The 21,271-nt window shown below is 37.4% G+C and overlaps 1 protein-coding gene across 5 annotated transcripts in view; it reads right to left on the minus strand.

Moving 5' to 3' along the window:
* Window positions 1-21,271, minus strand: part of LOC127631292 (netrin-G2-like) — an 83,017-nt gene that overhangs the window by 4,394 nt on the left and 57,352 nt on the right. For 3 of the 5 annotated variants that reach the window (XM_052109375.1, XM_052109376.1, XM_052109374.1), the window contains 2 exons: window positions 6,923-7,090; window positions 426-560 (listed from right to left, as the gene is read on the minus strand). In XM_052109375.1, the coding sequence (XP_051965335.1) occupies window positions 426-560; window positions 6,923-7,090 (303 nt within the window). The remainder of the gene's footprint in view (window positions 1-425; window positions 561-6,922; window positions 7,091-21,271) is intronic. The other 2 variants (XM_052109378.1, XM_052109377.1) reach the window with 1 other exon arrangement.

Genomic DNA, 21,271 nt, shown 5'->3' on the forward strand with positions numbered 1-21,271 from the left:
TTGATGCCTGGAGCATTTCTTTTTGTTCATAAACATTTTGCAAAAGCATATAGAGGTAAACGTTTGACTGTTATAAACAACAAAGCCGTTTTAAGTGTTGCTATAGAAACAAATAACTTACAAGTTCTGAGGACGTGAACGGCTCCGAGTAGAACCAAGTTCCCATCTCGTAATTACAGTAATTTCGACATGACGTGAACGCACCATTATACAGAAATGACTGGGGTTTATGCTACATAAAACATTAAACTTTGTTTAAACAACAAAGACCTTTAAACAACAATCATATTACTCATATCATATGTTGATCATTCACACTTTATTTGCTGTGCATGTGGTGTCATCAGTAACAGAATGTGTGTTTAATAACTAAGCTCATTTCATCCATGTCTTTGTGAGATAACAGTACAGGAAGTGTAACTTACGCATGCAGCCTTGCTTCCAACTGTATCCAGGGAGACAGTCCTCACACTTCAGCCCAGCTGTGCCCTCTCGACACTGGCAGAAGCCTGTGTCATTGCAACGGGCATGCAGGGAGCCCAGCTGATTACAGTTACACTCTGTGTATAGAAAAAGAAATACATTATTAACACATAATTATTTGTGTTTAAACCTTGAGAAGGAAGCCTATGATCTCTCTTAAAGGGGTCATATCATGAGCCATCTGTCTGATAAAGTCTTAGAAAGTCAGAGTGTGTGGAGGGAAGGGGGGGGTATGATCCCTTTAATATTAAACATTTCTCAATATGCAATGTTTGAAAGTGACATTTCGTGTAAAAAGGAGCAACGCCTGCAGGCACATATTCATGTCTTGGCAGGATAATAGTTCAGTTTTATCAATGTTTGTAAGTTTTGATGTCAATTCTATTTTTTCCATAATTCATGACCAGTGAGCAACGGTTGTTCATCGGTCACACTGCAGTGTTAGCTCTGTGTATTCAGTTTGGTGTCATTTGTCCCTGTAGGCACCTGTCAGTCACTACACACATGATTTATGTGTATGTATGTTTCCAGCAGAGGTCACTGTATCTTTATCAAATTATTCTGATAGATTGCTTGGGAAGCTTGCTACAGTTTTAATCAGAAAACCAAGGATTGGCCTTGGGATTTTTGATTGCACTACAAGATTACACACAAGGCAGACAAAATTGAGTTTGCTTTTGAAATCATCTCTTATAAAATGTTATACTAATTTAATATGACATGTCTAAGATGTTAAAAAGTTTAGCAAGTTAAATATTATGTTGTATAGATTCCTAGTATATTAAAATATTCATTTATTTACTTGGCAAATACATCTGACTAAGCATACAGTACATACAGTCCTCTTTAGTATGGAAACTGTGTTTTCATTTATAATTTACAAGTCTACTTACATTCTTCTGGTATAAATGGTCTGCAAATGGTAAATGGTATGTATGTACACTCACCTAAAGGATTATTAGGAACACCATACTAATACTGTGTTTGACCCACTTTCGCCTTCAGAACTGCCTTAATTCTACATGGCATTGATACAACAAGGTGCTGAAAGCATTCTTTAGAAATGTTGGCCCATATTGATAGGATAGCATCTTGCAGTTGATGGAGATTTGTGGGATGCACATCCAGGGCACGAAGCTCCCGTTCCACCACATCCCAAAGATGCTCTATTGGGTTGAGATCTGGTGACTGTGGGGGCCATTTTAGTACAGTGAACTCATTGTCATGTTCAAGAAACCAATTTGAAATGATTCGAGCTTTGTGACATGGTGCATTATCCTGCTGGAAGTAGCCATCAGAGGATGGGTACATGGTGGCCATAAAGGGATGGACATGGTCAGAAACAATGCTCAGGTAGGCCGTGGCATTTAAACGATGCCCAATTGGCACTAAGGGGCCTAAAGTGTGCCAAGAAAACATCCCCCACACCATTACACCACCACCACCAGCCTGCACAGTGGTAACAAGGCATGATGGATCCATGTTCTCATTCTGTTTACGCCAAATTCTGACTCTACCATCTGAATGTCTCAACAGAAATGGAGACTCATCAGACCAGGCAACATTTTTCCAGTCTTCAACTGTCCAATTTTGGTGAGCTCTTGCAAATTGTAGCCTCTTTTTCCTATTTGTAGTGGATATGAGTGGTACCCGGTGGGGTCTTCTTCTGTTGTAGCCCATCCGCCTCAAGGTTGTGCGTGTTGTGGCTTCACAAATGCTTTGCTGCATACCTCGGTTGTAACAAGTGGTTATTTCAGGCAAAGTTGCTCTTCTATCAGCTTGAATCAGTCGGCCCATTCTCCTCTGACCTCTAGCATCAACAAGGCATTTTCGCCCACAGGACTGCCGCATACTGGCTGTTTTTCCCTTTTCACACCATTCTTTGTAAACCCTAGAAATTGTTGTGTATGAAAATCCCAGTAACTGAGCAGATTGTGAAATACTCAGACCGGCCCGTCTGGCACCAACAACCATGCCACGCTCAAAATTGCTTAAATCATCTTTCTTTCCCATTCTGACATTCAGTTTGGAGTTCAGGAGATTGTCTTGACCAGGACCACACTCCTAAATACATTGAAGCAACTGCCATGTGATTGGTTGATTAGATAATTGCATTAATGAGAAATTGAACAGGTGTTCCTAATAATCCTTTAGGTGAGTGTATATAGCATTTTTTTAACCTTACACTGTAACACACACTCACACACCAATGACGCAGAGCTGCCATGCCCAAGGACACTTCGGCATGTGGGCCAGGAATCGAACTTCCAATGGTAAATGGTCTGCACTTATATAGCACCTTTTTAAGCCTTAACGGTATTCAAAGCACTTTACACTGCGTCTCACACACACACACACACACACACACACACACACACACACACACACACACACACACACACACACACACACACACACACACACACACACACACACACACACACACACACACACACACACACACACACACACACACACACACACACACACACACACACACACACACACACACACACACACACACACACACACACACACACACACACACACACACACACACACACACACACACACACACACACACACACACACACACCAAAGGCGGCAGAGCTGCTATGTAAGGTGCTAGCCTGCCATTGGGAGCAACTTGGGGTTCAGTGTTTTGCCCAAGGACACTTCGGTATTTGGGCCGGGATTCGAACCTCCAACCCTGCGATTATTGGCCAACCCGCTTTACCACCTGAGCCACAGCCGCCCCGTATAAGAAAAAAATATATGTGTGAAAGTACCATTAATAGATTTATAATGAAAAAGACAATTGTTTAAGGGTGTTACAATTGCCACTGTTATATGGTTGGTGGCAACTATAACACTTTTATATAATTACTTTACTGTGTATCTAAGTAATATCATTGCTTTAATACATACTTTAATATTAGTGAATAGTTTGCACCATTTGTCCTCATGGTACCAACATTATTACCAGGGAAATCGACATGATGCTTCTACATGTTTATGTATCCTGATATCGACCCCATTCTGCCGGACTGCTTTACGTTTTCCTCTGATAGCATGTTGAGGGAGCAAACTCTACAACACGAGATCTGTAGTCAGGTCAACAGACTAGTCACTCGGTTGTTTGAAAGACTAGTCAGTGTTATGGATAATAATGTATAATTAGGTTCCGATATGTTCACATTGCTCCGATCAGACATGTTTGAGAGGGATATATTTACGCTAAGTGCAGTATTTCAACATAGTAACAACCGATATTCAACATAACTACAGGCTTAATAACTACAACATCGTATTGCACAAAACTATCAAAGTTAGAGAAATAAGAAATAAGAAAGGCTCCAATACAGAGCAGCACAAATCTAGTTATGTGAATCCTGAATGAGAATGACGAGATTTAATTTAATCAGAGCACTTGGGAGTGTCAGGGTGATCCTCGCTGCGCATTCAAATGCGCAGAACTGCAACTGTTTATTCAAGCAGTGCCAGACAGACTAAGCAAATGACTTTAATCTCTTCAAAATACCACATAAAACTGAAACATACTGTAACTCACAGCAGAGGATTTAACGTCCGACAGTGATCGTCTTGTAATGTATTGTTTATGCAGCGTTTTGATGACTGAAACAGCAGCGGTGTATAAATGGACTAAACTTATTGCAGATTTAACTGTGCTGACTATAATTCACTTTTAAGCACAGTTTTGTATTATCACACAACATCGCTCTCCAACAAGATGCATCTCTCAATTAATTTGAGAATTGCGTCTCCCATTAAAACCACCACCACTAAAAATACTCATGTTAGTAGTCAACTCCACTAATCGACTAGTCTTAATCATCCAAATTGTTGGACGATTAGTCGATTAGTGGACCACCGTGGCATATCCTTAATACAGAGGTTGCATTTTCGCTCTAAAATTCGTTTTTTACTCCACTGATGGATAGGTTTAGTGTTGTGGTGTGGGTTAAGCTGGCTCTACACTAGCAGACTCAGAACAACTCGAACCAGGTGAGGGTGTCACAATTAATGACGGTTTTCGCTAATCTTGCCCTCCTAGTCAGTGAGCCTGCCACATTTACCGATTAAAAACAGAGGAAATGTGTCTCACTTAATGACTGCCTTTGACTTTGTTCTGTGCCTTATCACTGCAGCAGTATGATAATATTAATTACATCCTGGCTACTCATAAACGTTATTGTATATTTGAACATTCCACCATGTACATTGAGTTCGGCAGCTATCTCCAAACACTTTTTTCCCTTTAAAAGTCTGTCATGATTTGACATATGCGACGCATACGTGCTTACTCCAAAGAGCAATAAACTTCTCCAAATGCACAGTCCATGAGCGCTTTCCAGACGCCATGCTTTTTCGGTCCTCCGGCAAAAAAGCACTTTATATATGAACTGCACTCATTGGTCACTGCCTTGGTGGCATGTTCCCACCCCACCCACAGCCAGTGAAAATTTCAAGTAAGCCTGATGTTTATTTTCAGTGTATCAATGCATTAACTCAGCAGGGAGTCCAGACAGTCAAGTGATTAACACATCCCACTGAGAGGTGTTAACAGGCGCTCTGTCTCCCTCTGCCTGGACAGTGATTATGTTAATGAAGCTAACACCTGAAATCATTGCAAAAATCAGCAGTAGAGCCAGCTTTAGGGGGTAGGGTTATTATAAGGCAGAGGTTATTTGCACTAAGTGTAAAAAGCACCTTCTTTGCACTAAGCGTTAGATGCTATTTGCACTCTAGCGCAAATATTTATATTTATGCATTTGGCAGACGCTTTTATCCAAAGCAACTTACAGTGCACTTATTACAGGGACAATCCCCCCGGAGCAACCTGGAGTTAAGGGCCTTGCTCAAGGGCCCAACAGTGGCATCTTGGTGGTGCTGGGGTTTGAACCCCCGACCTTCTGGTCAATAACCCTGAGCCTCAACCACTGAGCCACCACTGCCCCATATAGTATAGTATAGCAAATAGTAGCAGATACTCTTACTCCCCTGTGTGGCAGTGGGGACGTGGTCGAGCGCCCGTCCTAAGAGAAAGAAAGCATTAAGAGTGCTTACACCTGAGCTAAACTATGTCTAACACCTGTCTCTAATTCCAGAGAGCATGGGGACTGCAGCATATAAACAGCCCCGCCACCACCAGAAGAGAGCGAGAGTGAGAGAATGACACGAGCGACCAGTGACTGGCATGTCTTATTGAGGGTTTTATTTTATTGTGAAGCTGAAGACTCAGAGAAGTTTATGTTGACAAAGTTTGTGTTACACTGATCTGATTGAACTGAGAAAAATTCTGAGAAGAGTGCACGCAGAGTGTTGAAGGCAGAGAAATAAAGAGCCTTACTTGACGGCATCACTGTTCTCCGTCTCCTCCCTTCCATCTCCGAGCTTGAACTCTTTACACCATGTTTTAATATTAACATACACTAAAAATGCTGCAGTGATGCCTTAATACTGTGTTTATTTGAAGTCCCACAGACACCCTACACCAACCCCTACCCATAAAATTTAAATAACCATGGTTTTACTACAGTAACCATAGTATCATGTGGTATTATACCATGGTATTTTTTCTAGTAAAATCATAGTAACCACAAAATTAAACATGGTTACTATTAACTACTATTAACAACATGCTACTGTAGTAACATCATGGTTAGTACATCAGAACTATATTGTTTCCACCAAAACACATGGGTGCTACAATATTACTAGGCTACAGTAAAACCGTGGTTAATTTTATTCAGATCAAATCCTTTTCTCAACCGCCCGACCTTCACTGTGATCAAATCAATGCAAGGAATCTCTTTTATTTATTACTATAAGTAGTATTATAGGACATATTAAGAGTAGAGACATGGGAAAAAGTATGTCAAGGGGTGGGATTCAAACCCAGATCTCCAGCATGACAACACACACCTCATTACACCCAGATCTACTCAGCTGCACATGGGGGCACATTGGAAGCCGTATTATGATTTTTGAAAATAAGAATCTTTTTTACTAAAATGTATTGATCAGCTAATAAGAATAGTCTTCAAACGAATGTTTTAATGTAATAATCCTTACAATCCTATCACATTTTGAAGGTATCAACATTTTTGACAAAATTTGAGAAAATTTACAGCACATGTACTTAATAAGTGTCATCATTGTAGCTTGTTTGTGATTACAAACCCTTTTGCAGTCACCCTCGGTCTCCCAAAATATGGACTTTAAAAGTTCAGAAATTGTCACATACATGGCAGATGGCAGAGGACCAAATGTGTGACCATATGAGGAAAGAATGAGATTGATTTCTCAATCTTTCCAAACATATCATTTGGCCAGAAAGGACAATTTCTGTGCAGCGTGGTGTGAATACGTCAAGGGAACAGTGAAAGGGGTTGGCGTGGAGTGATATATGACTGACCTATGCAAACATTTTCATCATCCAGCTCGGCAGAAGCGTTCCGGAAGTATCCAAGGCGACAGTGCTGACAGTTCTGCCCTCTAGTGTTGTGTTTGCAGCTCACACAAGTCACAATGTTGATGAAATCAATGTAACTGCAGCGATTTGAGTGACCGTTGCACTCGCAGTCTGATGGAGAGAGAGTAGAGAGGTGTTAGTCTGTGGATCAGGGGGTGGGGTGGGGTGGGGTGGGGTGGGGGTTGGCTCATGGATGAGAGGGGAGGGACATGATATTTAGACCTTAAGGTGATTATAAACTAGACCTAGACAAATGGCCTTTTGAGATTTTCTGTGAACTGCATGAGGTTGCCAGTTCATTTTTTGTAATGAAAGTAATAAAAAAAAAATTATGTTTCAGTTTATTAAACAATAAATATATTGTTCAAAATGAAGATCAAGTATTTGGACACTTTCTGATTGTGAAAGTTAGTGGAACATGTGATAATGTTATTGCTTTTGTGGTTACTCTGCAAGGACACATGTGTGAACTTGAAGACAACTGTCTTTATACATCCATTCAAATGCCCAAGAGATTAGTTGTTTAAAAATATTTTCATTTTAAGAAGTTTTGTAAAGTCAAGAATGCTTAAGTGGTGTAACTGTCAAAAAAAAAAAAAAAAAAACTTTGGGGCAAAAGTATTATTATTATTATTATTAATAATTAAGCAGTGAAACTATTTAGTTTAAAGAAAAAATATTATTTGAAAAAAATGTCTTCACTAAATCAAAGTCAGACAATGTAACCAACATTAGAACCGCATGACCGTGTGTGAATTACATTTAAAATATTTTTTAATTTTATTTATTTATTTATTTTTAAATTTTTACGAAAAGGCACAATAAATAACTTTTATTTCTTTTTAAAACGATTTTTTTTTAACCTTTAATACCTTTTACGTGATGGTTAAACCACTTCACATTTTTGACAGTTATTAAATCATAATTACTTTTTCAATTTCTTTTTCTTTTTTTTAAATTCTATTAAACTAACATGGACACTAATATTTGATTTCTGTAAACATGTTACATGTTTTAAACTAGTTTTTATTTTAAAGATTTCTTATTTTTATAATCTCAGACAACCTTATTTGAAAACGACCCACGTTCTATTGTTTTATTATTATTATTATTAGTATTATTATTATTATTATTATTATTATTATTATTTTGTGTGAATAAACTGCTAGGTGGAAATGTTTCTCATAACAAATTATATATATATATATATATATATATATATATATATATATATATATATATATATATATATATATATATATATATATAATTTGTATATATATATATACATCATTTTTAAGTATTTAAAGAGAACTATGTATAATTATTTCATCATTATATATTGAATCATTGTGATATGAGGGGCTTTCTCTGCAAATATTTGTATATGCGATTAAATGCGAGTAATCACGATTAATTAATCGGGACACCATGTAATTAATTCCATTAAATTTTTTAATCGATTGACAGCCTTGATGTATATATAGCCTTAGCCTTAATGGTTAAATCCACCTTTGATGCTTAATTAATTGTTTTAAATGGAAAGTCATCAACCAATGCTTATTTACATTGCTAACGAGCTGCAGTTAAAAGATGTTGTCTCAAAAGCCATTTGTTTAAATTCTTGGCTGTTTGGACACTTGTGGGTTTGAATAATTGATATGATGTTTTAAAGATGCTGTCAATGTGGGTGCCTGCTGTGTCACAGTCAGTAATGTGGTTGGGCAGGGGGCAGGAACAGCTAATTTAATATAAATGCTCAATTACTCTCCAGATTGGTGAAGCGATGGAGCAATGTTTCACAAATCATCCTGCATCTTCAGCAGACAGCTGTCTAACACTCAACAGTGGAAAATGCAAAGTACTGTAGCTGGTTTCTAGAAGAGACCGTCTTTTGATTATACGGCCTCGGGGGGGATCCTTCTGTTTTCTAGCAAACACAATACATCATGAGCGGCTTACCTTATGAGACAAACCACAAAACAAAACATGCAGGCACAAAGAAAGGGGAAAGACAAAAAGGACGAAATGGAAGAAAAATTAATAACATTTAGGCAGCAATTTTTCCACAGTTTCCATATTAGTGTCGACACACATTCTTGAAAACAGAAATCAAAAAGAGAATTGTTCTTTGAAAAGCATAGCCTAGAGGAGCCCTAATGCATATAAATACATCATTCACATAAAATGTCAATGAAACGCTGCATAACAAAACAAACAAACAAACAAACAAAAAAAATGTTGTCTCTATGCTATCTTGATTTAAAGCGTCATCTTACCTTGAAATCTGATGTATGCTATCCTTGACAACTGCGTTTTTGGCCCCCTGGGGATCAAAAACTTTGCAACAACTTTGGAATGAAAGCAAGGGCTGTTAAGCTTATTTTCTTTGTTGGAAAATAGTTGTATATCCAAAACTAATACCACTGCACTGTTTCCACAAATGACCAATCAATGCTTAAAATAACATCTTAAACCAGCCTAAGATGGTTTTCCAGTCTTATCTGGTTTTGGGTGGTCTTGCTAGTCTTCAGTTGGTTTAGGTGATCAGCCAGCTTGTCTCCCAGCCTGACTAGATGAAGTGGCCAAAATAGCTGAACCAGCCAAAAATGGTTTGCTTGTCTTAGCTGATTTAGGCTGGTCTCCCAGCCTAGCCAAGCTGGAAATCATCTAGTTTGTGAGTGGGCCAATAAAAGTGTCTAAAACCCTTCTAAAACCAGCAAAAAACTAAAAAAACAACAACATTCTAACAAGCCAGGGAGACCAGCCAAAACAATCAACTCAAACAAGACAAACAACTTATATCGGCCTATGATAATTTCCTGGTCTTGGCTGGTCTCACAGCCTGGCCAAGCTGGTCTTAAGATGGTTTAAAAGGTTTAAAACATGTGTCCAAAACCCCTCTAGCAAAGGAGACCAGGTAAGACCTGAAACCCTTCCGAAAAAAAAAAAAAAAAAAAAAAATGTAAACCAGCCAAAGCTGGTTTGCTGGTCTTTGGCTGGTCTTGGTGGTCTCTCAGCCTAGCCACTCTGTTGCTCAGCTGGATCAGATAGCTGGTCTCCCATCATGTGACAAAATGAAAAGTGCCCAAAACCCCTCAAAAACCAGTAAACCAGGCTGGGAGACTATCTAATCCTTGGCTGGTTTAAAAAGAAAAATCAGCATAGATGTGAAACTAGATACAGGATGCTACTGTAGTTTATATTAACTGATACTGCAAAACAAAACCCAAACTAGGAGAAACTATGGTTTAGAGTTTATATCTATGGATCTAACATCTAAGCAGCTAAACCAATCAACACTGAAAGCTAAATCTGTGTGCATAGTTTATGCCATTCTATAGTCACACATCTATTCAAGCTACTAACAATGTACACACTCAAAACTGCAAAAATTTTCTCATGACTATATTAGATATAATTACCAATATAAAAAATTTAACATCCTTCAAACAATAAATGTTCTTGAGAAACAATATTGTGTAAGATACTGAGGCTCATTTTCAGAGAATATATGTTGAATACATTTTTTTTCTTACCCCATTGGCGAATGGACTTTTCTTCTTTTAAGCATAAACCACAATACATTTTGTTAGATATATGGTTAAAACAAGAATAAACAATTTGTCAATTGGGTAACAAAAATAAACTTTTCTCTGAAAACAAGTCATAGTATCTCATGCAATTTTTCTTCTCTTTAAATGTTTAAATATTTAAGGATGTTTAAAAATATGTTATGGAAAAAAAGAAAAAAAAATGCTTTTTTTGCAGTGTAACTAAAACAGCTTTTTACCTTTTTTCTCATATTCTTTCTTTTCATAATCTTTTTCCTTCTTTTTTTCCTTCTCTTTCTTTTCCTCTTTAGCTTCCCTGCTTTCTCCTGTTTTCCCACCTTCATTATTTGTTTTAATGTCCCCAGATACTGTGAACGCCAGAGAGATCATGAGCATTTGGAGAACAACACATCACTTGGCATTGCTTTCCAGTTCATTTTATTCATTGTTCATATCTTATAAATCTGGCAACAAAGTCTGATTTGCTCTGTGATGACATAACAGTGTTTGCGTGAATATTAAGCAAAAATGTTTTTGAACATTGTTTCATGGAAATTAACAGTTTGAATTATTTATATAACATAAGGAACATTTCAATAGTGTTTTCAAATTTTTAAAGGGATAGTTCACCAAAAAGACTAAAACTGTCATGAAAGCGAATGATTACTGAGACTAAACATTCTTTCCTACTTCTATTTTTTGTGCCATAGAAAAAAGAAATTTATTAGGATTGGTAACAACATGAGGGTGAGTAAATTATGACAGAAGTTTTTGGGTGAACTAGTCCTTAATTAACCACAAAAGTGTGATTGCAAGTTAGTCAGAGTGCATATTGTCACCCGATGCCAAATAGACTATTATTTATCATTGTTAATTTATCATTGTATCATTATTATTGATTTTTAAATCACTAAAATGTTAGTGTTTAGTTCAAAAGGCATTTAAGATGTATTCTTTAACTGTTCTACAGGCACCAAAAGACAATTTAGCATGAGCAATATGCAACACAACAGATTGCAATTAAAAAAAATACCTATTGACCACCCCTTGAAAGTCATCATATACTGTACTTCACAAATACTTTTATATACTTTTCAGAGACTTCAGTACTCAACAGAACTGTTGTGGGTACCTGGGGCTTTGACAACTTTATCTTTGTTCTCCAGGTTTGTAGACATGATCTCCTCCTTAGTCTCAGTAAGAGGAAATTCACTCTTCTTTTCTTCTTCAGACAGAGGTTTACTGTCAGTCTTAACATCAGACTCAGGCTGAGGAGCAGCCTCTGGTACTGGAGCAAAGGTCTGAGGAGTTGGGACAGCTGCCTCGGGAGCAGGCACTGGGTCAATTGTTGGAAGAGATAAATCAGAGGTAGGTGGGACTACATTAGTGGCGACAGTTTCTGCACCTGCCTTGACAACTTCAGCACTATCACGTGGACCATCAAGAACTGGTTTTACTTCATCAGATACATTGGTAGCTTGGGTATCTCCTGATACAGGAGCGACTGCATCAGTTGCAGGGTAAGTGGAACTAGTTTCTTGATCAACCACAACTATTGCTGGAGCCTCCGTTTCAGGAAATTGAGCAACAGCATCTGCATCAGCTGCTGAGGTAACAAGTGTGGTTGCTGGGGTAACAGCATCAGTTGTGGCTTCAGTTGCTAGTGCATTAGGGGCAGGAGATTTACCATCAGATAAAGGAGATACAGGAACATCAGTTACTGAGGTAGCAGGATTGGTTGCTAGGGCAACTTCAGCTGCAGTTGTTGCAACAGTAGCAGGACCATTACCATCATATTCAGGAATATCGGTTGCTCGGACAACCACATCAGTGACTGAAGGAAGTGCAACAATAGTTGGAACAAGCAACTCTGCATCAGTTGAGGGGACAACTGCACTCGTAACCATGATTACTGAATTATTTGTTGTAACCATCATAGTTGTTTCTAGTGGAGCTGTGTCGGAAACAGGTGAAACTGCAGCGGAATCTGGCTTTTTTATGGTGGTAGCCGATGTTGAAGGTGTTGTTTCAAAAGTCGCCATGGTTGCAGAAGGTGTTGTTTCCATAGTTGCAGAGGAGGTTGCTAGGGTGACTATATTAACTGTTGCAGTAACTTCAGGAAGAACAGGCGGTGAATTGCTTGCATCAGGAATTGCTGGGATTGTTGCAAAAACCGAAGTATAAAAGCCAGATGTTGACGTGACGGTGTTGGTTGCTGCAGTGGCTGCATCAGGTATCACATCTGGTGCTGTGAAAACTGTAATTGTGTATAGACCATAAAGAGTCAGATATGTAAAACTGTCAAAACCACTACCACCCCCCACACACACACGCACACACTTTTGTCCCTTTCAACCCCTCAAGGACAAGACTCGCTAGCTTTCCTGTTATTGTTTCATGTATCTATCTCCCTATCCATAAGTTCAATAAACTGGCCCCCTTTTTGATCTCCTTACCATGACCTGATCTCTTTTCTCTTATGAAATATTTAACACCTGTTCATTCAATCGCTATTCAAAAATAGATCTGAAAGAATTGCCCTCTGGTCTTCAGCTGAGCTTCTAATGCCACCGCATATGATTGTGTTTCACAATAAAAAATAAGTATTTAATGATTTATCGCCCAAGGCAGCTGGTCGTATCAGAGGCTGGGCTTGCCATTTTCATAGTTAAAGCTTCAGCGCCGTCGGGTTTGTAAGGCACAGGCGGACATGCTACAAACACCTGGTATGAGATGCAGAAATGGTGGGATAGGTGAAGTAGTGGCATGTTGTTTTAGATTACACAAACAAAGCGGAAATATACCATTTCATCGCAGTCAACAAAACTGAACATCTGCTGTTTAGCTCATCCAATTGGAAAATCAACCTGCTTGGTAAGGGGAATAAATCACTCTGGGGTATAATATTAATCAGGGTCAGAAAATAAAGGGGGCACTAAGGGCAAAAATGCAACTGAAAATAACAAAAATGCTCCTGATATTAAAAATATGAATTCCTGTACATTATTTAGGTATACAGGTGCTTACAGTATGTTATTTTATGTTGTTGTTGATTTAATTTATGGGTAAGAAGAGGTTACAAATTCACAATCCATTTATTCATATTAACAAAGTATGTTTATTGGTTAATTAAATGTATGTATTTTACATAAAAGGATGACACTGTGTATTTTTATTTGGTTAGAACAAATTTGCCCTTTAAAGGTATTAAATGCCCCTGAAAATCAAAACCAGAGGGCAAAGCATAGTTCTCCCAAAAATAATTCCACCAGACCCCATTCTCTTTTCCATTCAATTACAATGAATGGATACTGAAGCTTTCAAGCTTCAAAAAAGATGAAAAAGAAATTTAAAAGTGTTCATACCACTCGTGCGCTATATTCAAAATCTTCTAAAGTCTTGCATAAGATTTATGTAAGAAACTTACCAAAATTTACATTGTTATTTAAAGAAAATGTTGATATCCACCTCACTCTCCTTGGTGCGTTTATGACAGTTAATGAAAGAAGTAGCTATTTCCAAATGTTATATATCCAAATGTGAATGTGAACACTGATCCAGTTCTTAGGTTAAACTCATCGAATCAATGATCCGGTCGCAGAAGTTAAATAAATATTCTGGGTTCAATACAAGTTAAGCTCAATTAACAGCATTTGTGGCATAATGCTGATAAACTAAAAACTTATTCAGAATAGTTGAGTGTAAACATGATTTTATCACACTAAAATTATGTTTACATGCATATCCTTTATGTCTTGTGGCTAAACTTTGTAATGTTATGTAAAAAAATTGGCCCCATTATAAGTGCCTCACGGTAACCAAGATTATTTGAATTGTTTTAAGAAAACGAGAGGAAAGTCAACATAAATTTTTGTGGTAATCAATATTATGCCAGTGTAACAGTATTCAGCTGGTACGTGCTGTGCAGTGTGTGTAAACCTCACTCCTCTGGCCCCAAGAGGTGCAATAGTGACTGATGCTAGGGGCTGTAGCCTTTAGCCTACTTGTTATCGCACCCACCTCCCTGGCGACGCAGGTTCAAATCCTACTCAGAGCGGGTCGAGCAGGACCAGTTACACCACAAATGCTATTGATTGATCTTATGTTGTACTGAACCCTGAATAAGCCTTTAATAGTTAAGTGTATGTGAATACTATTGTTGATTAATGACTTAATCATTGAGTCATATGGACCACTTGGATACTTTCATAATGCTTTTGTATTCTTTTTAAAGCTTGAAAATTTCCATCCCTAGAAAAGAGCATGGAAAACAGTCTTTAATTCTCTCCTATGTGTTCAGTGGTAGAAAGAAAGTCATACATGTTTGGACCAACATGAAGGTGAATTTTGGGTGCATTATTTCTTTAAGTCCCTAAAAGTTTAATGTCAGTAATTACTTTATAGCTGAAACCCAGATTAAATTGGTAATAGCTTACCTACACACCATGATGTCATGTTAATATACCCAGACACTGACAAAAGACTCTTTCTGAAGAGTAAGTGAGCTTTCATCTGGCCTGCTGACTTCAACACTCTAGTAGAGAAGACATAGTTTAAGGTGCCGCAACATGGTATGGCACCATGGCCTATATACATTAATGACTGATTTAGCACAGAAGTAATCGTGTTTAATGTCCACACCCTGCTCTACCTCAGGAAAGAATATAGTGCGCTATTACTCCCATCAAACATGGCTGGAATTACAGAGGAACATTCCCTGCATGCATTGCTTTTCTCAAGGTCCCAGGAAAATCCCTCCACGGCAATCAAACACTATGTTTTTTATTCTACATATTCAGTAAACAGAAAGATTTTAGATAGTCAGATAGGCTTCAACAGATGTTTCAAGCCATACATTTAAATTGAATGCCTCCATGATGCTTTTTGAACCCTGCTAAAAGACTTAATGTAGAAGACATGCTGGTTTGGAGCAGGTCTGAAGCTGGTGGACCAGCAAAACTCAGCTGGTAAAGCTGGTCAACCATGTTTCAAATGGAAATTAGACAATTCTATCTCTGTAACAGTTTTCATTCATTTAATTACAAATGAAAATGTTTTAGTGAGATTGTGTAACAGTCGCATGTAAACTGTGTTGTGGCAGCTGTATGTTCAAGCTTGCTTGTTTTTAATTAACATGTACTCTGTGTAGTTTGTAATATTGTTTTTCCATTCCCAAGGCCATCGTTGTAAATACAAATCTTGTTCTTAAATGACTTGCCTGGTTAAATAAGGTAAAAGGTCAAATGAGTTAATAAAAGTTAAAAAGCTGTGTAGACATACAAACCTGTTTTTATTTTTACCCTCTAAACTTCTTTTTAAGCAGGTTATCCACATACCCGTAAAGTGAACATATAGCATTTAAGAATAAAGCCACACAAATCCAATAGCTCTTTTCTTTTTGAAAGTCAAAAGCTCCTGAAGATTTCAAAAAGCCTTCTAATAGAATAACTGTAATTTATGCATTCTCACAACCAGGAGGGCAAAGAACAAAATTCAGAGTATGACTTTAAACATGCGCCCTGTCGAATTTTTCAACTCTCGGTTACACAAGTCAGACAGAATAAATGAATCTCTAACTGAAATAGATGGACACATTCTTGCATATATTATGAAGGCATGTCAAGGTTAAAATGTCTTTGCAAACTTTTATTTTTTTAAAACTTTAATATTGGAAGACATTTAGAGAAAAAGGTGTGTATACTGTAGATATGTTATTGTCTTGCTCAAAATGTACCAACAAATTGTGATGATATTGACAGAAAGTTGTCTTACCTGGCTGGTCAGGTATTGTGGGTATTACTGTGAGTGTTGGATTAGATGTAGATGGCACTGTAGTTAAAGATGAGTTGTCTGTCTGGCTCGAGACAGTAGCAGCTGGCATTGTGGGCAGAAAGCTTGTCACAAGTAGCACTTGGGACAGTAAAATTACAGTGTTGACTGAGCTGAGAGAGTAAGCAAAGAGGGCCAGCAACCTCCTACTGTTAACACCTCTATTATTAGATTTATAGCTTCAGAGAACATACTGGTTTTATTGTATTATTATGCAAAATAATACAAAGTCTGTTAAAATTACAAGAGGGTGATATAGTGTACATCTAACTAGTATATACAGTATATATGTATATGTATATGTATATTACATTGAAATGTTTTGATGTGATAATTAAATACTGATTATTCTTTTATTGTAGTTGAATTTGATACTATTACAGATTTTATGATCATATATCATACTATACTTGCATTGCTAGTATATACTGTATTTCACCACAAAGCTAAGCAAAGGGGTGAATCAATCACCAATCGTGTCAAGAAAATGTCTGGGTCATGTTTCACCCCATAAAGAAATAGGATATGAATTGTTTTATTTTTTTGCATTGTGACATAATTTTCATTATTTCCACAATTTATTAAATTTCCCCTGATCAATTCTTGTTACGGTATTGCAAAGCAATCCCACTGTCATTGTTGTAACAGTAATAACAAAAATACTTTTTCTTTCTTTATTTATTTATTTATTTATTTTGTATGAAATGTATTTATTTAAATATTATCAAATGTAGTTTGCGTTGATTTAAAAAAAAAAAATACAGTATTTTTATCTAATCTTTTTAAGTGCAAAAAATCTTGATGGTCCTAAAAAATAGGGTTACTTTTCATTTTGGGGTGAGACGTGAGCTGGACATGTTTTCATTCAAACCTAAAGTTCTCTAAAGCACCACATCTATGCTAATTATAAAAGGCACACTACTGTCTCCCTAGTACACCAATGCAAAGCAACTTTAAAGTCAACATGAAATGAAACTGTACCCTGTTTACCTTTTTAATACACATTCCCAGACATCACCAAGCCCTCCAACCACCTGCCTCTGTGCTGGTATGTAACACCCACTTTTTATGCTTAATTCAATTCCCGATGGGTATTTCTTAGTGAATATCCTGTTTCAGATATGTCACATTATGGAAGTAAAATGTACTGCAAACAGCATTTCATGTTGACTTTAATGGAAAACAGAGAGCTAGGACCACTTCCATTAAAAATTACATCGTAAATCAAGACACAACATCTATTCACCAGTGTAACTACTCTAAGATGCCAATGCAGTATCTACATGTCACCTGCTGTATTGGTGAGGGAGTCAGGGATCAGGGATCTGCCTGTAGAGGCCGATGGAGCAGTTGATGAGTCAGTGGTGGTGGCCGTGTCTAGTCAGCAGAAAGAAGGATGAGCTCTCCAGTGCAGGGATCAAATACAGCGACAGTATCGCCCATCAGAGTTTAAATCAGCCTGATCTCAGCTATTCACTGACCACAATAAAGGGCACAACTAAAGACACTTTCCTGCAGGCTACAGCATTAAAAACAACATGGTACAAGAATGCAAGCCAGATGAGCACCCTCACATGGACACCAACAACACACAATGCTTTTCACTGGGTGAACAATGTGCATCTAAATGCATATATATATATACAGTATCTGATACTCTGCAACCCTTAATTATTTATTGTCAATAATTTACAACTGTGCATGAAAATCTTCTGTAAATTGTCTCCTCATCCTCATCTCCTCTTCATCTCTGACACCCAAGGGCGCTCTCGCTTCAACACACGTTGTGTAGTACTGCACATGTTGTGTTGCTGTTGCTGTTACCATTTTTGGGAGTAAAGAGTAGTCCTCCCTTTGATAGGTGAATGTCCCTAATGCCCAGGTTCCACGCATCTCCTTATTTTGCACTCCACAATAATGGTGAACCTCATTAGATTCAGTTAATGCTTGTCATTGGCAGGACCATACACAGGGCCTCCGCTGTCTTCTCTGATCCTGGAAACGTTCATCTTGACCAACAGAGCAGTTTGTGAAAACTAAAAGTGAACACCTGTTGAACAAAGCTGTGATTGTGTAAAATAAATAGATAGTTCAACACTAAATTATTGCAAAACGATGTCTAATTAATTAGGTTAATTGTGTATAAACTTTTCCAGCGAGGTAAATTACAAATGTCTATAAAGTTACGCAGAAATATTATGAAGTTACACTGACGAGCAGCACTTTACGGTCACATTTCAGAACCTCGCACATGAACAGCAACTCAAGAAGCACTTAAAGCGACTCCTCGCACCTTTATTTTAGGTGTAGTTTTGCGAAACGCACATAACAAATTATGAACGTTTGTAAAATTGCCCATAGAAAACCTCTTATGCACTAAGATCAAGATATCGTTATAGGGGCCCAGATCAAAATTCAAAATCTAATCCTCCACAGCAGTCAATGTAAGTGCAGCGTAGTTCTAGCGGGAAGACAAGCAGCTGTACATCATCGCACCATTAGCTAGGTAACTCCAAGCGAATCACATGCAAGTCAATGCTTTATAAGTCTGCTCACAATCTATCACATTGCAACCTCCACCACCCCACCACTACAGTTGAGTTCCATCCTGCACGGGGCTTGGCTCCTTACCCCTGCCTCCTATCTCCAGCAGGATATGACGTTCCGAGTACAACTTCTTCGGACCCCCAGACTGGGCTTACGCCAAAGGTATACATTACATTTCTGTTATTTATTTATCAAATAAATGTCATCTTAAATTTCACTCAAGTCTGCAAGTCTTCATGATAGAAATTGAGTTCACCAAATCATAACCACATATCAGACTAACCAGAAATAATCCTATGCAACTGCTATAACCTATAGTCATTAACACATATTTTTCACCGTATTCCCATCGTTACTTAAACACAAATTCCATGTGCCCCGCCTTCTGAATCTCCACAAATTTGTTATCAAAATTGTTACATTGGCCTCTTATCTACTGAAATCAGAAATTAGCCACTGATGACAGCATAATGATCTTTCTTTTCTTGTACTGTACAGCACTATTATCAACCATCTCTCTCTCTCTCTCTCTCTCTCTCTCTCTCTCTCTCTCTCTCTCTCTCTTTATTTTATTTATTTCTTTTTTGCTTCTATTAAAGAGAATTTTCCATGGGCAGACTGTTCATTCTAAGCAGGATAGTTTTATGTTTGAAGCTCATTGTATGCCTATGGTGTTTAAGAGACCATCTTTTTTGGTACCATGCCACAAAAACATAGTAATAATCCCATGATGCTTTTCGTGAAGGTGTAAACAAATCTCAACCACAAACCCCTTTAATGAAAATCACACATGCTCACAATGCTAACACGATGATAATCGGCTCTATCTATGCCAATATTCACGGTTCTGTACGTCAAATATGAAACGTGGCATTCAGTGTCTCATGCATGGTTAGTCTGTTCACTGCCCTCCAACCGTAGCAGCAGGTGTAAGCGTCTTCCCTCTGGAAGTGGAATGACCATGTCAGCTCACACTGAGCCAGGGCTGATGGGAGCTTTGGGATTCAGCGTGGGCAGCCCACAGAGAGCACCGCAGCAGGCCGACACTTCCTGCACTCTGGCATGTTGATGTTTTATTAAGGCTGTGTCCTTCCCCAGTGTTTCATAATTAAAGCACGGCTGAAGACACTGTTCCCTAATTCCATGAGCGTAACCAGTGCATGTGAGTAACTAATAGAGTTTATTATATTTATCCATTTTACTAATGAAAAATGTCACATATTACTTACAGATGTTTTATTTAGTGTTGAGTCTGAGTGGCGTAGATGAAAATAATTTCTCATAGGCTCTCTGTAATAATTTGGTGACAATACATTTTCGCAAAGACAAATGTACATTTTTAACCCTGCTGTTATATTCTGATCATTTAAACCAGTGAAAAACTATAATTTATCTTCTTCTATTCCATAAAAAAAAAAAAAAAACAATTCCATCAAAATGAAATGACTAAATGTAACAATTTTACAGTTTTACAGTTTAATTAATTGAATTTTGGTAAATATTACGTAATGGTAAATGATGAAATTTCGACTTTTCGGATCAAAAAGACCCAAACATAACAGTAATGCCTTTGGATTCAACACAACAATGAATAAAGAAATACATCGTTTTTTATATTGACATTTTTTACGATACGGTAATACTTTACAATAAGCTTCCATTTGTTACCATTAGTTAACAACATTTATTATCATTAACTAACAATGAACGACACATTTACAGCATTTATTAATATTAGTTAATGTTAATAACAACATATACTATTACATTTTTTTATTCAAAAGTTGTTTTTGTTAACATTAGTTAATGCACTATGACCTTACATGAACTAATATTTAATAATTTTATTTATATTAACTAACGTTAACTGAGATTAATACACGATTTAATAAATATTGTTAAATGTTTGTTCATGGTACCTAATGCATTAACTAATGTTAACAAATGGAACCTTATTGTAAAGTGTTACCTATGATACTTGTTTATATTTATGCATTGTCAGGTTGTTTTTGGTGGTTACTAGGGCATTGCTAGGGTGTTGCTGGGTGGTTGCTTACTGTCCCAAGTCAAAAAAGACATTCTATACCTGCATCTGAAATTACGTACTGTCAGAGAATGTACTGTTTTTGATGACGCATCCATCCATCCATCCATCCAACCCCTGTTATAAATGTAACTTCCAAAACTTCCTTTGTGAACTTCTGCTTTAAGTGTATCTGACTCGATTAAGTTATGTATTTCATTGTCACAGGTGACTGCTGACATGCCAAAGTTGTTTGAGGTGAACATTTTTTAATAAATAAGCAAAAAACTAAAAGGATTACAACTATCCATGCTCTTTTATTTCCCCACATTCCCAGAC

The sequence above is a fragment of the Xyrauchen texanus genome, chromosome 37 (genome assembly GCF_025860055.1).
Source record: "Xyrauchen texanus isolate HMW12.3.18 chromosome 37, RBS_HiC_50CHRs, whole genome shotgun sequence".
Taxonomy (NCBI): domain Eukaryota; kingdom Metazoa; phylum Chordata; class Actinopteri; order Cypriniformes; family Catostomidae; genus Xyrauchen; species Xyrauchen texanus.